General features: G+C 39.2%; 1 protein-coding gene across 4 annotated transcripts in view; it reads left to right on the top strand.

Annotated features, from left to right (window-relative positions):
* The window catches only part of PLCB4 (phospholipase C, beta 4), a 93830-nt gene that overhangs the window by 25055 nt on the left and 49458 nt on the right, over positions 1–19317 (top strand). For 2 of the 4 annotated variants that reach the window (XM_010282494.1, XM_010282496.1), the window contains exons 10-19: positions 3146–3254; positions 6899–7109; positions 7743–7836; positions 8485–8564; positions 9030–9114; positions 11684–11774; positions 12724–12819; positions 14378–14478; positions 16174–16209; positions 18896–19037. In XM_010282494.1, coding sequence (XP_010280796.1) covers positions 3146–3254; positions 6899–7109; positions 7743–7836; positions 8485–8564; positions 9030–9114; positions 11684–11774; positions 12724–12819; positions 14378–14478; positions 16174–16209; positions 18896–19037 — 1045 coding nt within the window. The remainder of the gene's footprint in view (positions 1–3145; positions 3255–6898; positions 7110–7742; positions 7837–8484; positions 8565–9029; positions 9115–11683; positions 11775–12723; positions 12820–14377; positions 14479–16173; positions 16210–18895; positions 19038–19317) is intronic. The other 2 variants (XM_010282495.1, XM_010282497.1) reach the window with 1 other exon arrangement.

Genomic DNA, 19317 nt, shown 5'->3' with positions numbered 1-19317 from the left:
TTCCTACATTTTATTGACACAACACATTTTGCAATTGGAAATATTGTAGTTGGCCCTTTAGCTGGTGACCAGAGCTGGGAAAAATTAGTCAAGTGGTTTTATAGACTAGGACATTCGTTCTAATGACTGAAACTAATGCCTTTGGTGCTGTGCTTCAGGCCTTTTGGTCTCCAAATAGGGTTTAAAGTTTTGGTCATGATTTGAAAGGCACTAAATGACCCAAAATCTCCCTCCTGAAGTGATCATTTCTGTCCCCTTGACAGCTGGCCAACACTGCAATTACCAGTGGTGTTTAATGCTGGAAAAACACAAAAAGATTATTATCATTATATAGGAGAGGGGAGTTACTTGGCAGAACAATTCTTCATGAGAATCTTTAACTAAAGTTATTTTGAATTCAGTAACCTCCAAGGCATGCTGCAGAACCTCTAAGTGTTACGGGATTTTAAGGGAGCATGAGGATACGTTGCTGGGTATGAGTGGAGAGTGAGCTGTTTTCCTGGAGTTCTTCCAAACTGCTGCCTCTATTTGACTTTTAAATGCTGATGGCTGACAGCTGATTTAATTGTGTATCAGTATTAAAGCTTCTGGGAAGTTTTTAGAAATTTAATTATTGTCAGACACTGAGTTTTTTGTCTAGGTCGTCTTTTTTTAAAGTCAAATTTTGAAAAAAGAAAATGTAGTAGAAAAAGAACTGAAATCACTACTATTAAGATGTGCTCCTGCCATTCATTTGCAGCAATAAATTAATAAGCCAAGTAACTGTCAAAATGGACAATGTCAAAATTCAGTAGTCTGACCAGGATTCATCCTTTCTCCTGGGAAGGAGGTATGAGGAGATCCTTGTCTATGCCTCTCTCTCCCACTGTCCTCTCTCTTTCCCACTTTTTTGCTCTTCCTACGTCCCTCCTTTCCACTCATTTGCTCGCTCTTCTTCCCTCCTTCCCACTCGCTCGCTTGCTCTTTCTGTCTTCCTCTGTTTTTCACCTCCACAAAAGAACACCCTTCTTACCACTGCACAGGACAAAATCAAGAGGCAAGACACATTAACTACTGTGCATCTCAGTTTGTATCCACTCAGAGGAGACGGGAGGCCAGGCTGGGGAGGCTAAATGATCTTTCTCTCTTTGCAGAGCCATACAGGCATTCTTTCTCCCCATGCTTTTAGATGGTTAAGATTAAGAAAGTCTAGTATAAGGGTGTCCTGTCTAATATGGTAACTAGAACAATCAAATGCAACTTTGTGAGACATACACAATTAATCCTGGGGCATGTTGTCTTTCTAGATTAAACTTCATGCTTTTAGTTTTGGTCAGCTTTTGTCTTATGACTTTCCTGTGCCAGCAACCTCAGTAGTGCAGAACGTTTCCCCGAGAGACACTAGTAAACATTTTTCCTTTTTTAAAGTAAAACTTAATCAGTTATCAATTTGGCTGTATTTTTTAAACCACGTAAACATGAAGACATGCTTTTGTTCAAATGGAAAATTGATGAGTGATGGTCATCGCTACAAGAAGAACATTTTGCTCTTAGCTCCTTCCAATAACTCTGTGACTCTTTTTCAAGAGGAGACTTTTTGCTTTATCCCATTTATTTTCTTCTGTTTGCTTATGACTAACTGTAGAAGAAAGAAAGTGGGGAAGAGCACTTTTCTTAAGAACCTTCCCTACTATTTCTTAAAATTTTTTGAAGTGGTCTATTGTCACTAATGGTATAAAGCTTGTCATTTGTCACAGTAGACTGTACTGTTGCATGCCAGTGTTGTGTTGCTGTTGTGTGCTGCTTAGCAAGTTATGTCCTGCATCCATCTGCTCTCATATCATATTTCATCTGAGTTTTACTTAGATATCCAGGCAGCCGATCTGTAGTGAATGAAACTGCTGTATTTCAGATGCTGCAGACTGTCAGTAGCATTACTTGAAAGATCCCTCCTTAATTGCATGATTAAATTGGCATTGGTTGTAATTTCCTGGAATTAATTAAGCACATGCACCAATGTATTGATTGTAAGAAGAGATGAAGTGCTTTTTTTTGATTGGATATTGCTTTTTTCAGGAAAAAATGTCAAAAAGTTTACACATAAGGAATTACAGCAAATGCTGATAGTGCTGTGCCAAGCCATATCAACACCATCCTGTCCACTCCAAATTATTGATCACCGATATGGGGGTGGCCTGTTACATTTCTGAATTCTGCTTAAACTAGAGCTTGAAAACTGTGCACCTACTGGGGTAAAAGAGTGTTTTCACAGTCATATTTATTTCTTTATTACATCTGCTTACATGCCACTATTCCGTTCAATTCTGTTTTAAATTTTCTTTTAATGGAGAATCAGGCACACAGTGTGCAGCTGTAATCCGGAATGGAGAAAAACAAGTTACTTAGCACACTATTAAGTGAAAACTTAAAAAACTCTGAGTTTTAGTAGTCTATGAGAAATCACTGCTAAATTGTATCTAAATATTACAAAATCCCAATATTGCAAATTACTGTAAATTGACGAGATGATACTGTGAAGCTCTTTTAAGTTGTACGTTTGTTCTAAAAACCTATGCTGTTTTTTGAATAGTTAATAACACAATGTTTCCATGATGCACAAATAATCATCAATAGTTGCATATTTTTAAACTTGCCTTTCAAATTCTGTATTTATAGTAAAGCTTTGTTTTACTTTTAATTTTTAGTTTAGCTGTACATATTGCTGAAGACATACATTTTTGCAGAGGTGATTACAGTGCCATCATTCAAGTTTATATGACCTACAAAAGAGATTAGGAAGAGAGAGAATTTATAAAGAAGAGAGATGTAGCTATTTATTTTCAACATTTCGTTTGCACATATACCACGTGCAGTCATTATTTTCATGAACAAGCAAGAGTAAGACCAGTAACATGATTGCACTGGATTGTTTTTTTGAAATATGTTTATAATCAAACTGCCTAGGTTTCTTATGAAAGATAAGGTTCGTATTCTGTCTAAAGCTAAACTTACTGTTGAATAGTCTTTAAGTTTTAGGGCTCTTTTTTTTTTTTTTTTCTCCTTTAAATGTCCACTTCTTTCTTTCTCATCTGCAGTAATGAAATGCTCTTGGATGATAGGCATGCACTATATTGTCTTGCTGAATTCCGTTGTTTTCTAACCTTAGCATCAACGAGATCCTCGGCTCAATGAAATTTTATTTCCCTTTTATGACACAAAAAGAGCAATGCAGATAATTGAGACATATGAGCCAGATGAAGACTTGAAGAGTAAAGGTAAATGTGGGAGGGATTTCAGTATTCACTGGTTTTAGGCATTTGGGGAATTTGTTCCGAAGCATCCAAACTTTTAAAAGAGCGCTTACAGTCCTTGTGGTCAGGGGGCAAGCACTTGCGTGGCCACGCAGTGAACTAGATCAGGAAACTGATCTGCTGAAAAATATCTCCCCTTACAAAACCAGTGATTTTTTAGAAGGATTATTTCTGTGATCCAGGTTACAGTGTGGCTACAAAGACAGACATCCTGATAGAAAATGGGAAAGGCTAGGACTGAGTAAATGGGGAACAACATGGAGACTCCTTCTAGCAACAAGGCAACATGCATGTGGCTACAGCCAAGGTCTCAGGGAGACTACAAAGCTGTACAGATAATTGTGTAAAAATAAAAAATAAATTACCATGTGCACCGTTGGATATGAATCTACCTTCTTGCAATATAATCTGTATAGTGCTTGAGGGCAGCAGCCTAGCTTAGAACAGGATATTTTGCATGGCTGCATTGAAAAATGTTCTCTCTGAGCAAAAAGATTGCAGGAAGTGTCTCCAAGCTGTTCTCGGACTGCTCATGTCCTTGAGCTGCTGTGGGTGTTGGAGGTGTCAGTGGTTGAACTTAGCTCCCGGTTCTTATCCATTCTGCTGAAATAGCTGTGTTGGGATCAACCACAGAAATTAAAAATGTTGCTACCCCCATCTGTCTTCCCTGCCCTTTTGTTGGAAGTTACTGTCATTGTAGCATGCAGAGGAGGAGTCTGCAGCCTTGCAAAGCCCATGGACCTTCAGGCATCCTAACGGGAAGCCACTTTCACTAGACAGTTAGGCTGATGTATCAAGCTAGCACTGGAGAAGCTGAATAGCTTTTACACATCCACTAGTGCCCTGCTGATGAAGGATGTGCAAAGCAGACAACAGAAGGAGGCAATATCTTACACTTCTTCAGTAAAGCCCGAGGCAGATCTCGCTCAGTGCTGCAGCCTTGTTGGGTTCCCTGTGTGCCTTTATATTGCTTTATGTTGACAAGTGTGTCTGGAAGTGTTGACACCAGCAGTGCCTTCTACAGCAACACCTGCCCCTTTCACCTTCTTTCGGCCAGTGGTTGGGAAGAGTTTACAATTGTCTTCTGCAGTCTATAAACTTATGGAATCCTTCTGTAGCTGGATGTGTACCTTTGACCATTCCTTATAGTACTTTAGTCCTTTTGACCAAACTGCTAGAGGAGGAGCTTGAACTGTATATACTACTCCAGACACTGTGTTGTACACCGGGTTAATAGATTGCTTTTTTAGTTCTGTGAAAATATGAACTTTCCAGGAATCACCTGGGAGAGAGGGTGATACTTCTCTTGCCTAGGAGTCATTTATAAATGTTATGAGGATTTTCTACTCACAAGCAGCGCAGCTTGTTTCGTTTCCTCTCTACATGAAGTAAGATTCTCCAAGTATTAATTACTTGATTTTGGTCAACTCAATCCTTTTTTATTTTTTTTTAAAGGCACTAATCTGTGATTCCTCTTGGTGTCAGTGTATTTTACACATTTTCCAAAATGAAGAAGGTACTAATGTAGCTGCCACCTGTTTAGGATGGAAGATGTTAAAACATGTTTTATGAAGGTAGAAATTAATCTAGAACTGGAAAAGAATGTTCAGTAATTCACAAAGAAGATGATTTTGCTGTAAAAAGGGAATGATATTGGCTTATTCTTTTAGCCAGTAATTTAACTGTGGCTAATTATTTAGCTCTTTCTTTGATTTATATTTCTAACAGGTTTTAAATGAATGTGGTAAACCTCCTGCAGGGATAGGGTTATGGAGAGTAACAACAGAACAGCAGTGTCCTCTTACAGTGTTCTTCCATTGATCATATTTCACTGACGCAGATTTTATCCCAATGCAATCAGTAGGGTAGAGAGATGATTTCATATATTAACATGTTGAACCTTAGCATGTAAAGAAGGCAAGAATTTATCTCAGCAGTGGTTATTCTCTGCAGTCTCTTACCCTTTCTTCTTTGATATAACTGTGCTGTTGAGCAAAATAATTAAGCTCAACACCTTTTTTTGCTAAATCACTTAGTTTAAGAAACGAGGCTGATATACAACAAGGGAATGTCAATAGGCAGCTGACTCTTCCTCAGTTACATTTCAGTAACAGAAAAGTAAGTAAAGCTGAACAGGTTAATGCTGTGCAGTTTAGTAACCCGAGTCTGCGCAGGAACACTACGGAGGCAAATTCTTCCACCTGGTCAGTGCATGTCAAAAATACAAAGGCCAGTCTGTTGAGCACATAGAGCTCTGTTAAGTTCCTGAAGTCTCTGCTGTTGTTGGTCTAGAATGCCTGCTCAGCTCTGAGTTTTTCCATCATCAGTTTTTCCACTAGATGATGCACTAGAAGTGCGTATCATCCAAGATGTTTTGTGCTGCTGCTTTTAAGTTCTGAGTGATCAACAAAATGAAAAGATTTAAAAATTTGAAAATTCCGTTTTGTCTCCTTTCCCCCCGCCCTTTCTAAAAGTCAGAATCAGCTGAGAGGATTTGAATAAGACATTCCAGAACAGTTCACCTCTGGCTGACGCCAAGCACAGAAAATTTAAGCTCCACTAGAGGTTTTTTTCGGAAAGCTAGGAGCAGAATGAAAAGCAGGATTACTGGAGTTCCTGGTATAAGAGAAAAGTTGTCTTAAACGAAATAAAAATAGGACTGCCTCAACCTGTGCCTTAACAATAGCTGAGTGTTCATACATGACTTTAGGGAAAACAATCTCCAAATTAGTGCCAGATAACCATTCTCTGCAATGACTCCTTGTGAGTAATCCCTCCTTCCCTACTCCAGATCATTTTTCAGTGTCTTGACCCCTTTAAAACTGATATTGCAGTGCTGATTATTATTACCTTGGTTTTGTTAAAACGTATCCCTTGGTTTATATTTTGTATACTGTATGAAGCATATAGGAGCAGAGAAATAAGAAAAAAGTGTTACGAATTCTGTCCTCTGAATTCCTGTGCATCCCATGTTCATGCAAATGGCTTGCTTTTCATTATAAAGGAATAATCCTGTATTTCAGATAGTAAATTTGAGGTATCTTAGATTTTCGTAATGCTTTGCAAATGAACACGTGCAAACGTTTCCAGGTACACCTCCACTTGTTTTTGTCAGTGGAGAATAGTCTCTGCACACGCTGCCAAGCTGATTAACAGGGATGTAGCACAGTCAGGGCAGGACTAAATAAGAAAGAGGGGAAAAACGTTCTATAGAAGATTGGTACATGCAAGCTCACAGTTTCTGGCTCACAGGGTCCCAGAGCTCAAAATTGTTGGGAGTATTCTGAGTAGATGTCACTACTTATTTGCCTGCTTTCACATCCTCTTGATGCCTTAGGTCTACTGTGGTGAGTGCTGGACATAGAATATTGAGCTATGTGGGCACCTGATGATTTTCTTTTGTTATCTGGGAACACAGCGGCAGATTTTGCATCAGGGACACAGTTGCTGGTCAGCTTGGAGCACTGGAAGGGGGGAGCTTCTGTTTGCTTGCGGAAGCTTGTGTAAACATAACTTTTGTGCTAGGGTTCCTGCTCTGCAAGACAGTTTGATTCTTGCCCATTATAAATTTCTAGTAGTAATCTGCCATGCTTTCTTCTTCCTTCTAGGTGTCATATCAAGTGATGGGTTTTGCAGATACTTGATGTCAGATGAAAATGCCCCAGTTTTCCTAGACCGCTTGGAATTATATCAAGAAATGGACCATCCTTTGGCTCATTATTTCATCAGTTCCTCTCACAATACATATTTAACAGGCAGGCAGTTTGGTGGCAAGTCTTCCGTGGAGATGTACAGACAAGTGCTTTTGGCTGGATGCAGGTCGGAAGTGGGGGATAACAGCCTTTAATATTTGTGGATCTAATACTTTAAACCTACATAGTATATCTTAGTGGTGATATATTGCATAATTGAATGTATAAATATATTAGTGTGGTAAATGAAAATATATATATTTAAGATCCTATTTTTCTCACAAAAACGTTAAAAGGCAGTGAAATGTAGAAATTGATGTCAGGAGACAGGTTGTAAGGAAGATAAAAGAAGTTTGATCTCAAAATGACAGCTGAAGAATTTCAGAGGGCTTTTCTGCTTTGTAATTAAGAAGTTTATATGTAAGTGAGAATCAGTTTATGATTTCCTGCTTAATTCCTTAATGTAGTGGAATGTGTCACAGTTAACTGAGTAAGAGAGTAAATTAGAAGAGTGTTACAGTGCTAAAAACACTATTGTTCGGGTGTAAATATGTTGATCCACGCATAGTATATTTAAGGTAATATACCCAAAGTTATAAAAGCAGTCTGAAATTACATGCGCACAGCTTAAAAGGAATTGTGTAATGCCCAAAACTACTTTGTAACTTCTCTCTCAACATCATTGCTCAGAACTTGTCCCAGGTAGCTTGCCTGTACTGAAACACTAAGGAAGCTGACATCATTTTTCTTGGGTCTTCAGGTGTGTTGAGCTGGACTGTTGGGATGGCAAAGGTGAAGATCAAGAACCGATAATAACGCATGGAAAAGCAATGTGTACAGATATTCTTTTCAAGGTAAATGCCTGACCTCTACACCTGGCAGTAAGCCCCAGTAGAATGTCCGGACAAGAATCCATGCAGGGCACCCTCCTGTCCTCAGCACCCAGATACTGCTCCCTTGTGACAGGCTTAACAGATCGCATAGGTACAGTTTCTTGTCCCCAGTCTTGGGGCTCATTTCAGACTTGCATCGTCACCCGCTTTGTTATGACTGCCTTTCCACAGAAACTGCAGGAAGTAGGCTTTCTTCTTTTGCCCCATATTTGCATGTCCTGTGGCTCTTTGCACCACAGGATAAATATCTGCTGCATTGTCCGAGAAGTTCGTTAGCTGTGGAAACGGCCTGAAGATGCAGGTGCTATTGTGGGAGTATGAATTCTCCCTGGCAAGAGAAGATGGCAGCAGATCTGAGGGATAGCATTGATGGGTTCTCGGTGAAGCTGCTGGCACTGCTGCAGATGCAGTGAGGAACCTGTTGTGTCCGGGTTGTTGTGGGGAAACAGAGAAGAATGAGCATACAGTTTGTTCTAGTTCTGACTTCACTTGGCACATTCGAGACTCAGCTCTGTCTTTCTCAGGGTGGGCTGGAGAACAAAAAAATCTCTTTCATTGTGATTGTAATTTGATCTGTTCTAATTTGAATCCTATTATTGCATTTTAAAGGATGTAATTCAAGCCATTAAGGAAACAGCATTTGTTACATCAGAGTATCCTGTTATTCTTTCATTTGAAAATCACTGCAGGTACATAGTGCCCGTTTTTTTTTTTTTTTTTTTTATAGTACAGTGTATGAGAGAGATTATACAGCTCAAACATACTATAATTGGAGTGTACTTGAAAACTGTGTAGGGATATGCAGGTATACTGAATGTCACTTGGAAGAGACTGTACTTTAACATACTAGTCAGTCTTTATCTAGCTTAACAATGGCAATATTTTTATCTGTGGTATGGCTGTGAAATATATTTGGATGTTCCATTAGTTGTGTGGGATTCAGTTGACCTACTTTTTTGGTCTTACTAAATTCATCTGTGTTGGATAGTAGACTTTTATTGACAGTTTAATTACAGTAAAGTAATACTTCTCAGTTGAGAGAAAGTGGGCAGTATATAATTTGGGATATCTACGTTACTTAGTATTATTCTGTTTTGCCAAGTAATAGTGATTTCTTTTTATATTTAAAAATTAACTAACATCATCTTTTCCAGCAAATACCAACAATACAAGATGTCAAAATACTGTGAAGATCTTTTTGGAGATCTCCTGTTGAAGCAGCCTCTAGAAACACATCCAGTATGTTATATTCTGCCACTCTTTTTCTATTTTTTTAAATTAGCTGTATTTAAAAGAGGTAATAAACTGGGATCATAACATCTATAGTGCTGTTCACTGCCAGGCCTGTGCTTCCAAAAATGACTAGTGATTTTGGGCATCTACGCTTTTTGGTACAAACTTGTCCTTATCTGATTTGTTTAATCTCTTCTGTACAGGGCTCTGGTGAGTAGCCTGGGGAAATCCATCCCCTTGACATGTGACGTAATATCGGCACCTACATAAAATACACCGTATCCATTGTATTTGCGGGTCATACATAACTCTGAAATTGCCAGTCACTCTTGAAAACCAATTAATTATAAATTGCATGGTCTTAGCTGAGGAAACCTCTACTTTCAGCTGCGCTTTGCATGCTTCATGCTCCAGATTGGGTCCTGCAGCCTAGGTGGCCCCCAACTACTGCATTAAGAATTAAATTAAGCACAAAATGTTCCCTGCAGTCTCATTTGGACTGTCGAGTGCACTGTAATCTGCAGGCACTTCACTCTCGTGCATGGCAGGGGATAATAACAGCCACTCCTTCACAAGGACAGTATTTGAGACTTTAATAGCTTGTTACCCAGCTACTCCTCCAGGCCTTCCTTACTCTCCTGAGCAACGTGCTCACTCTCTGCCAGCAGCCACCCAGAACCTGCAGATGCCCTTTAGCGCTGTGGGGGACCACAGCAAAGACGATTCTGCCTTACCTTTCAGCTCCTGTCTATGCGACCCCTTGCAGAGGGGGCTCCTGGCATTATCACCTCTAGAGCTGTGCTTTTCTTGGCTTTCCTTGCATGTTGCAGGGACAGCAACACACAAGGCCTGGTGAATAATAGGTTGTTGCTCTGAAAAGTGCATTCCAGAGAACTAAATCTGTAGTGTTCCCCTGTAATATATGTAGCACCTTGCCACATTCCTCACAGATGACAGCTTCCAGCAGCTTCCAGGGAAGCCTAAAATAGAGCTAGCCAAAGGCTGCCATGCTGCAACCCCTGGCTCAGTATTAAGCCTCAGCTGCCCATGCTCTGTAGCCCTACTTAGCCTTCTGTATTTTGCCTCCATTCCTCCTCATGGGTGAATTCAGTCCCCAGCTGTTCAGAAAGCAACTGTTGCAGAGATGGCTGGAGGAACGCGAGACATGTATTTTATGAGTGCTCAGTTTCTGATACCTTGACTGACTGAGGAGGGCAGGCTTGCGAGAGACATGACAGTGGCTGAAGCAGATTTCGTTTTAAGTAAAAGTAAATATTTGTCCAAATGGGCATCCAGCTGTGCCCTGCGCTTGGGGATGCAGACTGGCATCCTGGAAGCCTGGGGATAAATGAGCTTTGCGGCACTGACATCTAGTGGAAGTACAACCCAAGCACTCTCAGGAACAGTTGTGTTTTCTCTTCACCCCACATGCTGAAACTCCCATGACTGAGCTAGGCTGGTGGTTGTGGATAATCATTACCCTCCTGCAAGGAGGTTTGCTCCCATTCTTGTGAGGTTGGGTTGGGTTGATTTGGGTTTTTTTTGCTGGGTTGTTAATTTGTCACCTCTGCTGCTTTTATTTGGTTTCAAGTCGTGGTGCTTTGTTCTTTTGTAATTCATCTGGAATACTGCTTCCATGTAGCTCAGAGCTGGATTTAAGGATAAGAATATCTGAATATTTCTTCTAAGAATTTTTACTAGCCCTGGAAATACCTACCACTCCTGTATCACTTAGAGTTCACTGGAAACCACAGTCCATTATACTAACATCTCCCTGCATAATATTCTTAGCAAGCCTGAGGTGGAAAGGGTGCTAATTACCATCCCCAAATCTCTTGTTTCGTAGCGTCAATGATGTGATGGGGCTTAAATCAGAGGATTTTGTACTTTTTCTCTTTTCTCAATAGTATTTTGTCTCCTTTCCCAAACTGGAACAAACCTTTTGGTAGTACTTCCTTGTGTATATGAAACTTGCCATTTGCCTTTCATAAATACTGAAGATATGACCTTGTAGCCCTACTGGCAAAAATAGTCCTCATTACCTAGCTAAGGACTGGGTAATTTTCCATTCACCAGTGCCAACCCATTTCTACCCTGTAAGTATGTGTGGGCTGCCTCACTTGCATTATTACAGCTTGAAGGGACCATAAAAGGTGACTTATTTAGAGGTAAAATGATAATGGGCTAAATTGTGACTTGGACTGTGTGTGAACCACAGGGAGAGAGGGAAACTAGGAAGTCCTCTGATGAAGAGTTGTAGGTCACATCCATGCCCACTGCTAGGCAGGAGAGAGGGGGAAACATTTTGACCAGTGCAGCTGAGGGTGGCATAGGCTGGAGACCAATGTGCTGACTTCAGCCAGCAACATTTACCTGAGCACAGCTTTCCCATGGGATAGGGAAGAAGCAGAGGAGACAATATAACTGCAGTCACACTAACTCCCAGGGTTGTGCCTGAGGTGACACTGCTTGTACACTGCCCCTTACCATTGCTGTCCTAAAGTCAAAATCCCAAATAGAGATACAGAGATGCTAAATAACTGTTATCAAGCCTTTTCTTTAAATTATTTTACAGCTTGATCCAGGCAAAGCCTTACCTTCTCCTAATGACCTTAAAAGAAAGATTCTCATAAAGAATAAAAGGCTGAAACCTGAAGTAGAAAAAAGTAAGTAAAGCTTGTCAAGTATTAAATTAAACGAAAGCCCAGATAGGTATGAATAGACTTTGTTGCTAAAGTTACCAAAGTGCTTGTACTTTAGTGTTGGAAGAATATGAATTATATGTAAATGACACTTTGTTTGCCTTTGTGTTTCATAGGAGTGCCAGAGCCTAGGCCTTGATATCAGCATGTAGCATAGGCATAGATAGACCTAGAAATGTAATGCTGGGACTTTTATCAGATTGCTGGTTAAGCTAACATAAAACGCAGATAGAATCTCTTGTAAATTCTGCCTACACTGGTATGTTTATATTGCTGTGTTTTTCCAGGATAAGCATAAAATGAAATGGAATTTCAAATTGCTGCTTTTGCTATTGCTGCCAGTTCTGATATTTATCATCTTCTAGTCATAATAATGTTGCTATATTAGTTTCCAGTATGGCTGTAGTGATAAACCCTGGTCCTTCCTCATTCAAAGATAAGCATGCAGACCTTCCACTGACTTCAGTCATACATGACTGTGTTCATCCTAACTGAAATGCATATGGGAACACAATTGGAAATCCAAGCATTTTGCCTCCATTTGCATAGCAAGCACCAAAGAGATAGATGACTATTTAATCTTTGAAGAAGTAATATGCTTGCTCCAAAGACCTTTGAAGTCTCTGGAAATATTTTTCGTAACTTCACTGAGCTTTGGATACAGCCCTTACTGACCACTTTTGAGGTCTAACAACAGTGTACATCTAACGATGCTCTTACTCTGTAAAATTTTATTGCTAACTGAAAACTTAGAGAACCCATTAAGTAAAAGTAGCTCTTGGGATCAGAGAATAATTTATGATTGTTCTTATGTATTTCTTTGTGCTATTGTGCTGTATTTCTTTGTGTCACTATTATTTCTTTGTGCTACAAACTGTTCATGTCATGACTAATTTATTTTTCTTATTAACAGAACAGCTTGATGCTCTGAAAAAGATGATGGAGGCTGGGGAAACTGCTGCTCCTGTAAATATCCTAGAGGACGATAATGAAGAAGAAATAGAAAGTGGTGAGGACTTCATAGAGAAGGGCTCTCAAACATTGCCTGTGGTAAATCAGTAGGCCAGCATGAGCAGCTAGTATGCACGTTACCCACATGCCTGTGGTCTATGGTAGCAGTAGTGAGTCTGGGCTCAGTGCAGGACCATTTATACAGACCTCTAGCCTTACCATCTCATCTTGGATACATACCACAGCAGCTTCTGGCTCTGTGGCAGGCTGTGGTAGGAACGTGAACTCAGTTGGTGGTACTAGTGGTAATTTTAACTTCCACTTACTGTTCAGAAGTCATATTGGAGCAGCAACCAAGTCAGATTTTCACTGTGTGTGTGAGAAAGAGACTGGGAAGATGTGGTCTTTCCTTTGAAAACAGATTTTGTCACTATTTTTAATATTTGTGTCAACGTCAGATTGGATTATTGCGTTATACATATCTATATATATACATACAATACATGTATAAAATGAGGGATGGGATTTTTTTTGCCAAACTTCAGATATCTTCAATGTAAATGTCTAGATCTGAGCCAGTGATGTGGAATGTGTTATGGCCAACAGAGAAGAACAGACATATCTAGGGTGTGATTCACCATGTTGGTTTTAAATGTTCTACTTTCAGAAGAGGTAAATCATGCATTGCCTGCAAGTATCTGAAACAAAGTACTGGCCTGTGGCCCGTGTCATACTGAACATCCCAGCTTTAGCCAACCTCTTGGTCCTCTCCTTGATTTTTTTCTGTATTTTTTTTTTTCTAGCACAAAGGCATTGCTGTTGTAGTCAGTAGAGGTCCTTGTGAAAGATACTCTTTGTGATCCAAATCTTGATATCTTGCAATGCTAAAAAAGACTGTCCAATTTTTTTGGACAGGCCTCTCAGTATCTTTCTTCAGGTGATCAAGGGGCACAGATGAGATACTGTTGCTTTACAGGCTGATTTCCACTGGAATGTTTATTTCTAATAGTGTTCTTATTGTGCTGTGTTATTAATTATGTGCTAGACTACCAAGAGGCTCAAATAAGTATTTTCTAAAATTATTCTTTAAATCCATATGAATAATGTGATTAATGGGTTTGTGTTTGTAAGAGGCCTTTTTAGCTTCTTTGAGTACACTAGGTTCTAATGGAAAATCGCCTTAAAAGCAAATGAAAATTATTCCCTATAGTAGGGCCACATAAGGAGACTCTAACAGTGCACATGAGAAGCCTGGACACCAGCAACTTTTAAAATCTTTGTTTGAAGAACTCTGTCTTCATTTCTTGTTGTTTCCCCAAGCCTGTTGTGTTGGTTTTCTACACTTTTGCTAAGCAAATTATTGATTCCTTCCCAAAATAACAGTAAATAAAATTTCTCTTACTAACCACGTCAAAGCTGTAAGAGTCTCAGGCCTTAGCTGTAATTTACTACTAATGCTTGGAAATATAATACCCTGGATTTTATTTCTGTTTTTAAAAAATGCCAAAACCAAACCTGTGTATTCAAATGTCATGTTTCATGTCTCACACAAAACCAGCAGTTGCTGTGTTTTTTTGCTGTGTTTTTTGCATTGATCCTTTTTCTTTTCTGTGCAGCTGACCAGGAAGAAGAAGCTCATCCAGAGTACAAATTTGGAAGTGACCTTACTGTAGATGATTACAGTCAAAAAGAAGCTGTTGCCATCAGTGTCAAAAAGGTGGGATTGCTTCTTATATATATATTTCTTTGGAAGCCTTCTGTGGAAGTGGGTGTAAACGACACTCTGTTTTGCAGAAGCGTCACAGCTCATGTTGTCAGAAGAGTCAAACCCGAGATCTTGACCAGATTCCTAACCTTTAGGTTCATGAGAAGACCAAATTTCGTAGCTGAAAATACTCTCTACTTGTTCAGGTAGAATATTCATTGAGGAAACAGAATCAGTATGTAGCGAAACAGTATACAAGTGGAGGATTTGATCACAAATACTAATTAAAGGCAGCAAGCAGTTTCCTGTTCCTGCCTATTTTACTTTGTGTCTCAGTTGCAGAGCCCTAAATATAAGGTGGAATATCAGCTTCCTCACTCAACAATGTTTTTTTTGCAAGGCTGCATCCTGTGTCTTCGTTACAGGGATTCCCTGGGTCATTTTTTATTGTTAACTCTTAGGGCAGATTCTCCTTTCCGCTTGCAGCAATGGAGGCAAAATAGAACAGTCATTCCCCAGGTGTGGCAATGGGGCTATACCAGAGAGACAGCTGGCAGACAAGGATTAGAGTCCCCTTTCTTCTGCTCATAGCTGACTTTAGTACAGTTTATCAGCCTGTGCTCAGTAACTTGAATATTACTTGACAGTAATTAGATACAGAATATTGGATTTCAAAACTAAGGCTGCTCTGGCACTGAAGGCGTTTTTGCTGCTGCTACCAAAAAAAAAGCTCACATGAGTGCTAAGGTACCTTATCAGATCATACTCTTCTGTCACTCAAGTATTTTGGCCACTTCTCTCCTGCCTGGCTACCTTTGGATCTTACTCCAGATAGAAGTGTAGGTATGGAAGATCTTTCACAGCACAGATTGCCCTTGGCAGTACATCTCTAGCAGTATCACCGAGACATCAGGCCTGCCTTCTTGGTATCTCTTCAAATCAACATCTTGGCTTCTTCAGGACTTTTTTGAATCTTCCCGCTGAAGTATTGTTTAACTTTTTTGCTCTAGGGCTGGTTTCACTTACTGAGTCAGCTGGTCCTTAACTACCTGAGTGTTTTGGGGTTTTGGTTTGGTTTTTGGTTTGGATTTTTTTTTTCAGATTAGTCACTCATCCTCAGCATATGCCCTTGGGCAACTTCTCTGCTTCTTTGCTGATCAGTGACTTGATCCTTATTCTTTAGGAATGTACATTCAGTGCCAAGTCAACATTTCTCTGTCCGAGATTCTTGGTAGTGTCAGCTTGTAATTGAAGACACACAACAGACTGTCCCATTGCAAAAAATGTCTTGAGATAGGCCTTTTCCAAATGTGGACATTTAAAGCACAGTTTACAGCAGTCTTAACCCTCAAGTTTTTAGACCCTGGGTGGTTTGCATATCCACATCAGATGATCTTTTGTGTTGTCTGGGTGTGTCATTCTTCTCTGAAACTTCCTATCCCTGGGACCTAGTGATAGCATCGGTTTCAGCTTAACTGTCTGGCATACTCCCTCCTATTCCCATTGCTAGCCAACTGTATCAAGCTTTGAAAGAAACTGCAAATTTTTGCAAGCGTATGAAACAGATGAGCCATACAGGAAGGTGGAAGAGGGTATACTTTTTGCTAAATGCATTAACTTTTTGAGGCTTTTGGTTTTTTCCTTACTGTGAGTGTTTCATACATGCTTTTTCTTTGGGTAATATATATATATATTTTTTTCCCTTAGGCTGTTGAAGATTCTGATCAAGAAAACAATAAAAAGGTGACACATAGGATGTTATGTAGTTTGTTTTATCGCTTTATATATAACATACATATTACTTACCATGCATTCTTAGCAGTTTAACAATTTTATGCACTGTTTCATTGCACCTACAGGGTATTTTTGAAACTGTCTTTACCTCCTTTTCTCCTCTAGGGTTTCTTCTGCTGTACGTTTATACTGGGGTCAGGGCTGTCCGAAAATTTCAGGACAGACAGGAGTGCATGACTTTTGCCTGCTTAGAAGTGTCTTATCTCAGTCTCAAATGTCATGCACTGGGAAACAGGAATTCTTTGAATGGTGTTGAGATGCATCATCCCTGCTTCTTTTTTTTTTCTTCTTTCCTTACCCTGACTGCACTTTGTTTTCCTCTCTCTTTTTCCTCCTTTTGCTTTCCCTTGGGACTTCTGCATTTATCTTCTAGGAATCCCTTTTGTAAGACTCTTCCCACCTCCTTCCAGTGTTCTCTTTCCTTCTCTTCTCTCATTAAAGCTGCTCCTGTTCCTAACCACACTTTATTTCAATCTATGTTTTTTTCTAAGTGGGTTCTGCTTCTTTTCTTGAGGGCTGGGGGAATGCAAATAACCTAGAGAGATCAACTTTCCCTCGTTGTTTTCTCTAGTCCTAAAACGGTCATGTGTTGTTGTAACCATTCTTTAGGCTTTAAGAAACATTGCATCCTTACTCCTTTCTGTTTCATAATTTTAGAGTTGTGAACGCTGCGGAGTATAGCCCATTTACTCTAAAAATTATGGGTTTGCAAGTAAATAAGATAAAATCAATGACCAGTAGATTGTCTTACAACATTGTCTTAGAGCTTGTGTGTCAGTAACTCATTCATACAGCTATAGTCTGCAGGGTACCATTGCCTTGGCACTAAGGCATGCACAATCCTCTTTGACTTCGTTTACCCTGTGGTTCATTACTTAGACGTTTATGGATCAAGATAGTAAAATACGATTAACAATTCTGAACAATCAGCAAGAGGCACATTGAAAGGAGCGTGGTTTTTAGAAGATGGGTGGTCAGTTCTTCCTGAATTATTTGCCTTCCAGAAATTAAGACACTGAAGAGGACTAGTTGCTTTGGCCATATTTTTTTCTAAACTCTATTAACAAGTATTGACCTAGTAACAAAAAGATGCCTGTATTGTACTAATGGAGGGATGCACCATTTGGCATATTTAGATAACAGATCTGTGAACCCTCATTATGTGTATTCCTGAAAAGCAGTTGGGTTGAGCCCTGGTGATCAGCATTAAAATAAGGTATCAGTTCGATTTCATGGGCCACTGGAAGTTTAATTCAGTCTAAAATGCCCATAAAACCACATGCACCTGGGCTTATTCTGATAACTCAGCTATTCTATGCAGTCAGCAAATGGCATTGCTTGTGACTATAATTGTCTTATCACATCAAGGCATAAATTATTTCACTTCACATGGAATTAATTTTTTGAAATGTGCCCACACTATACCCACAGGTACATGCCCATAATACCATCAAGTAGTTTCACATTTCCTTTACTCTCCCATCTCCTAAGTAAATGAGTTGCAGTACTGTAGGTATTGTGAACTGCATTCTTCTTCCATGCTTTAATGCTGTTAGACATGCTGAGACTTACTGCCCAAGCAAGGACTTTGCAGCGCTTCCTGTTATTCACTATTTCCTGATACAATAATGGAGGAGAACTTCCTGACAAACATGGGTTGCATTCTGAAAATAAAAAGGTATACTGTAAGAATTTTTGGATTTACTTAGTACTGCCTTGCAGAAGTTCACTGTCAGTCTACAGTAGGTTAGTTTTTTTTGGTAACTGGTTCACTGGTAGGAGAAAAAACAAAAATGTTTGTGGGAAAGGTGTCAGGAACAGTAAGCCTTGTGGAGTTTGCTTAGATTGACAGAGATATTTATTTTTCTTTACTTTTTCAGTGAAAAGAATGTGTTTCAAACTGGTTTTGGGAGAGGAAAAAGTTGGATAGGGAGATCCAGATGGGGATCCATGCTTCCTATTGTGTGTTTCTAGAAGATGAGATACTTGTAGAAAACTTTTGAAGTTCTGTTATAAATATAGTACATCTTTGTTATGAATAATGGATTCAGATTTTTAGCATTTTAAGTGGTCAGGAATATGAGCTTGGTACTGTGTCTCTTGTTGGTCTCGTGACATCTGTTTGTCCAACGAAGGTTGTAATCCCTATATTTTGGTCTGCTTTTATTTGTAAAGATTAGTAATTGAACCTATTTGTGTTTTGATGTTGAGGAAGTTCTACTCTGTATCAAGTATGCAGTACCCCACTACAGTTGCTGTGGGAAAATGTATATGATATCACAATTCTTAGGCATTTATTTGACAAAGATAGATCATTATCTCCCACCATTGTTGTAATATTTATCTTTTATCCCAAAGTTATCCTACTAACATCATGTAATATTTACCCACTGCTTAGGAGCTTTGCTATCATCAATCTTCTTGCATGCATTCTGCAGCATTTGGAGTGTTTCGTACCTCTATCAGTAAGAAAACAAATATTAATTTGTGACATGAAATTTCCACTTTTCTCACATTAATTTGCACTTTCTTTAACTTTCTGCAGATTTGGGTATAATTTTGTATCACATTTGAAAATTCCAACAATAGTGTTTGTGCACACAAATAGTGATTATTCTTTTTAATGTGTTTGCAGGGTTTAGTAACTGTTGAAGACGAACAAGCATGGATGGCATCTTACAAATATGTAGGTGCCACAACCAATATACATCCATATTTATCAACAATGGTCAACTATGCTCAGCCTGTAAAATTTCAAGGTTTCGATGTAGCAGAAGGTAACATAAAAGGTTGAATGAAATAAAAGTATTTGTCTGCTTATTCTAGGTAGTTTTTTAATCTCTGCATTCCTGAGTTTAGAAATTGCGTAAGACTTTCGTAGTTCAATGACCGTCATCAGTATATTTTCAAATCTCAGTAACCTTGAATGTAAAGTTAGCATGTTATTCCGTTGGTCATCCACACGGAGTCACTAAATTACTGGGAGAATCTGAAGCTGTCGAGGTTGATTATATTCTATAGGCCTTTCCAACTAAAGTGCTTTTTTTAGTTCATCTT

Source organism: Phaethon lepturus, unplaced genomic scaffold (genome assembly GCF_000687285.1).
Source record: "Phaethon lepturus isolate BGI_N335 unplaced genomic scaffold, ASM68728v1 scaffold29312, whole genome shotgun sequence".
NCBI classification, from domain to species: Eukaryota; Metazoa; Chordata; class Aves; order Phaethontiformes; family Phaethontidae; genus Phaethon; species Phaethon lepturus.
This window is presented reverse-complemented; position numbering and strand designations above follow the sequence as displayed.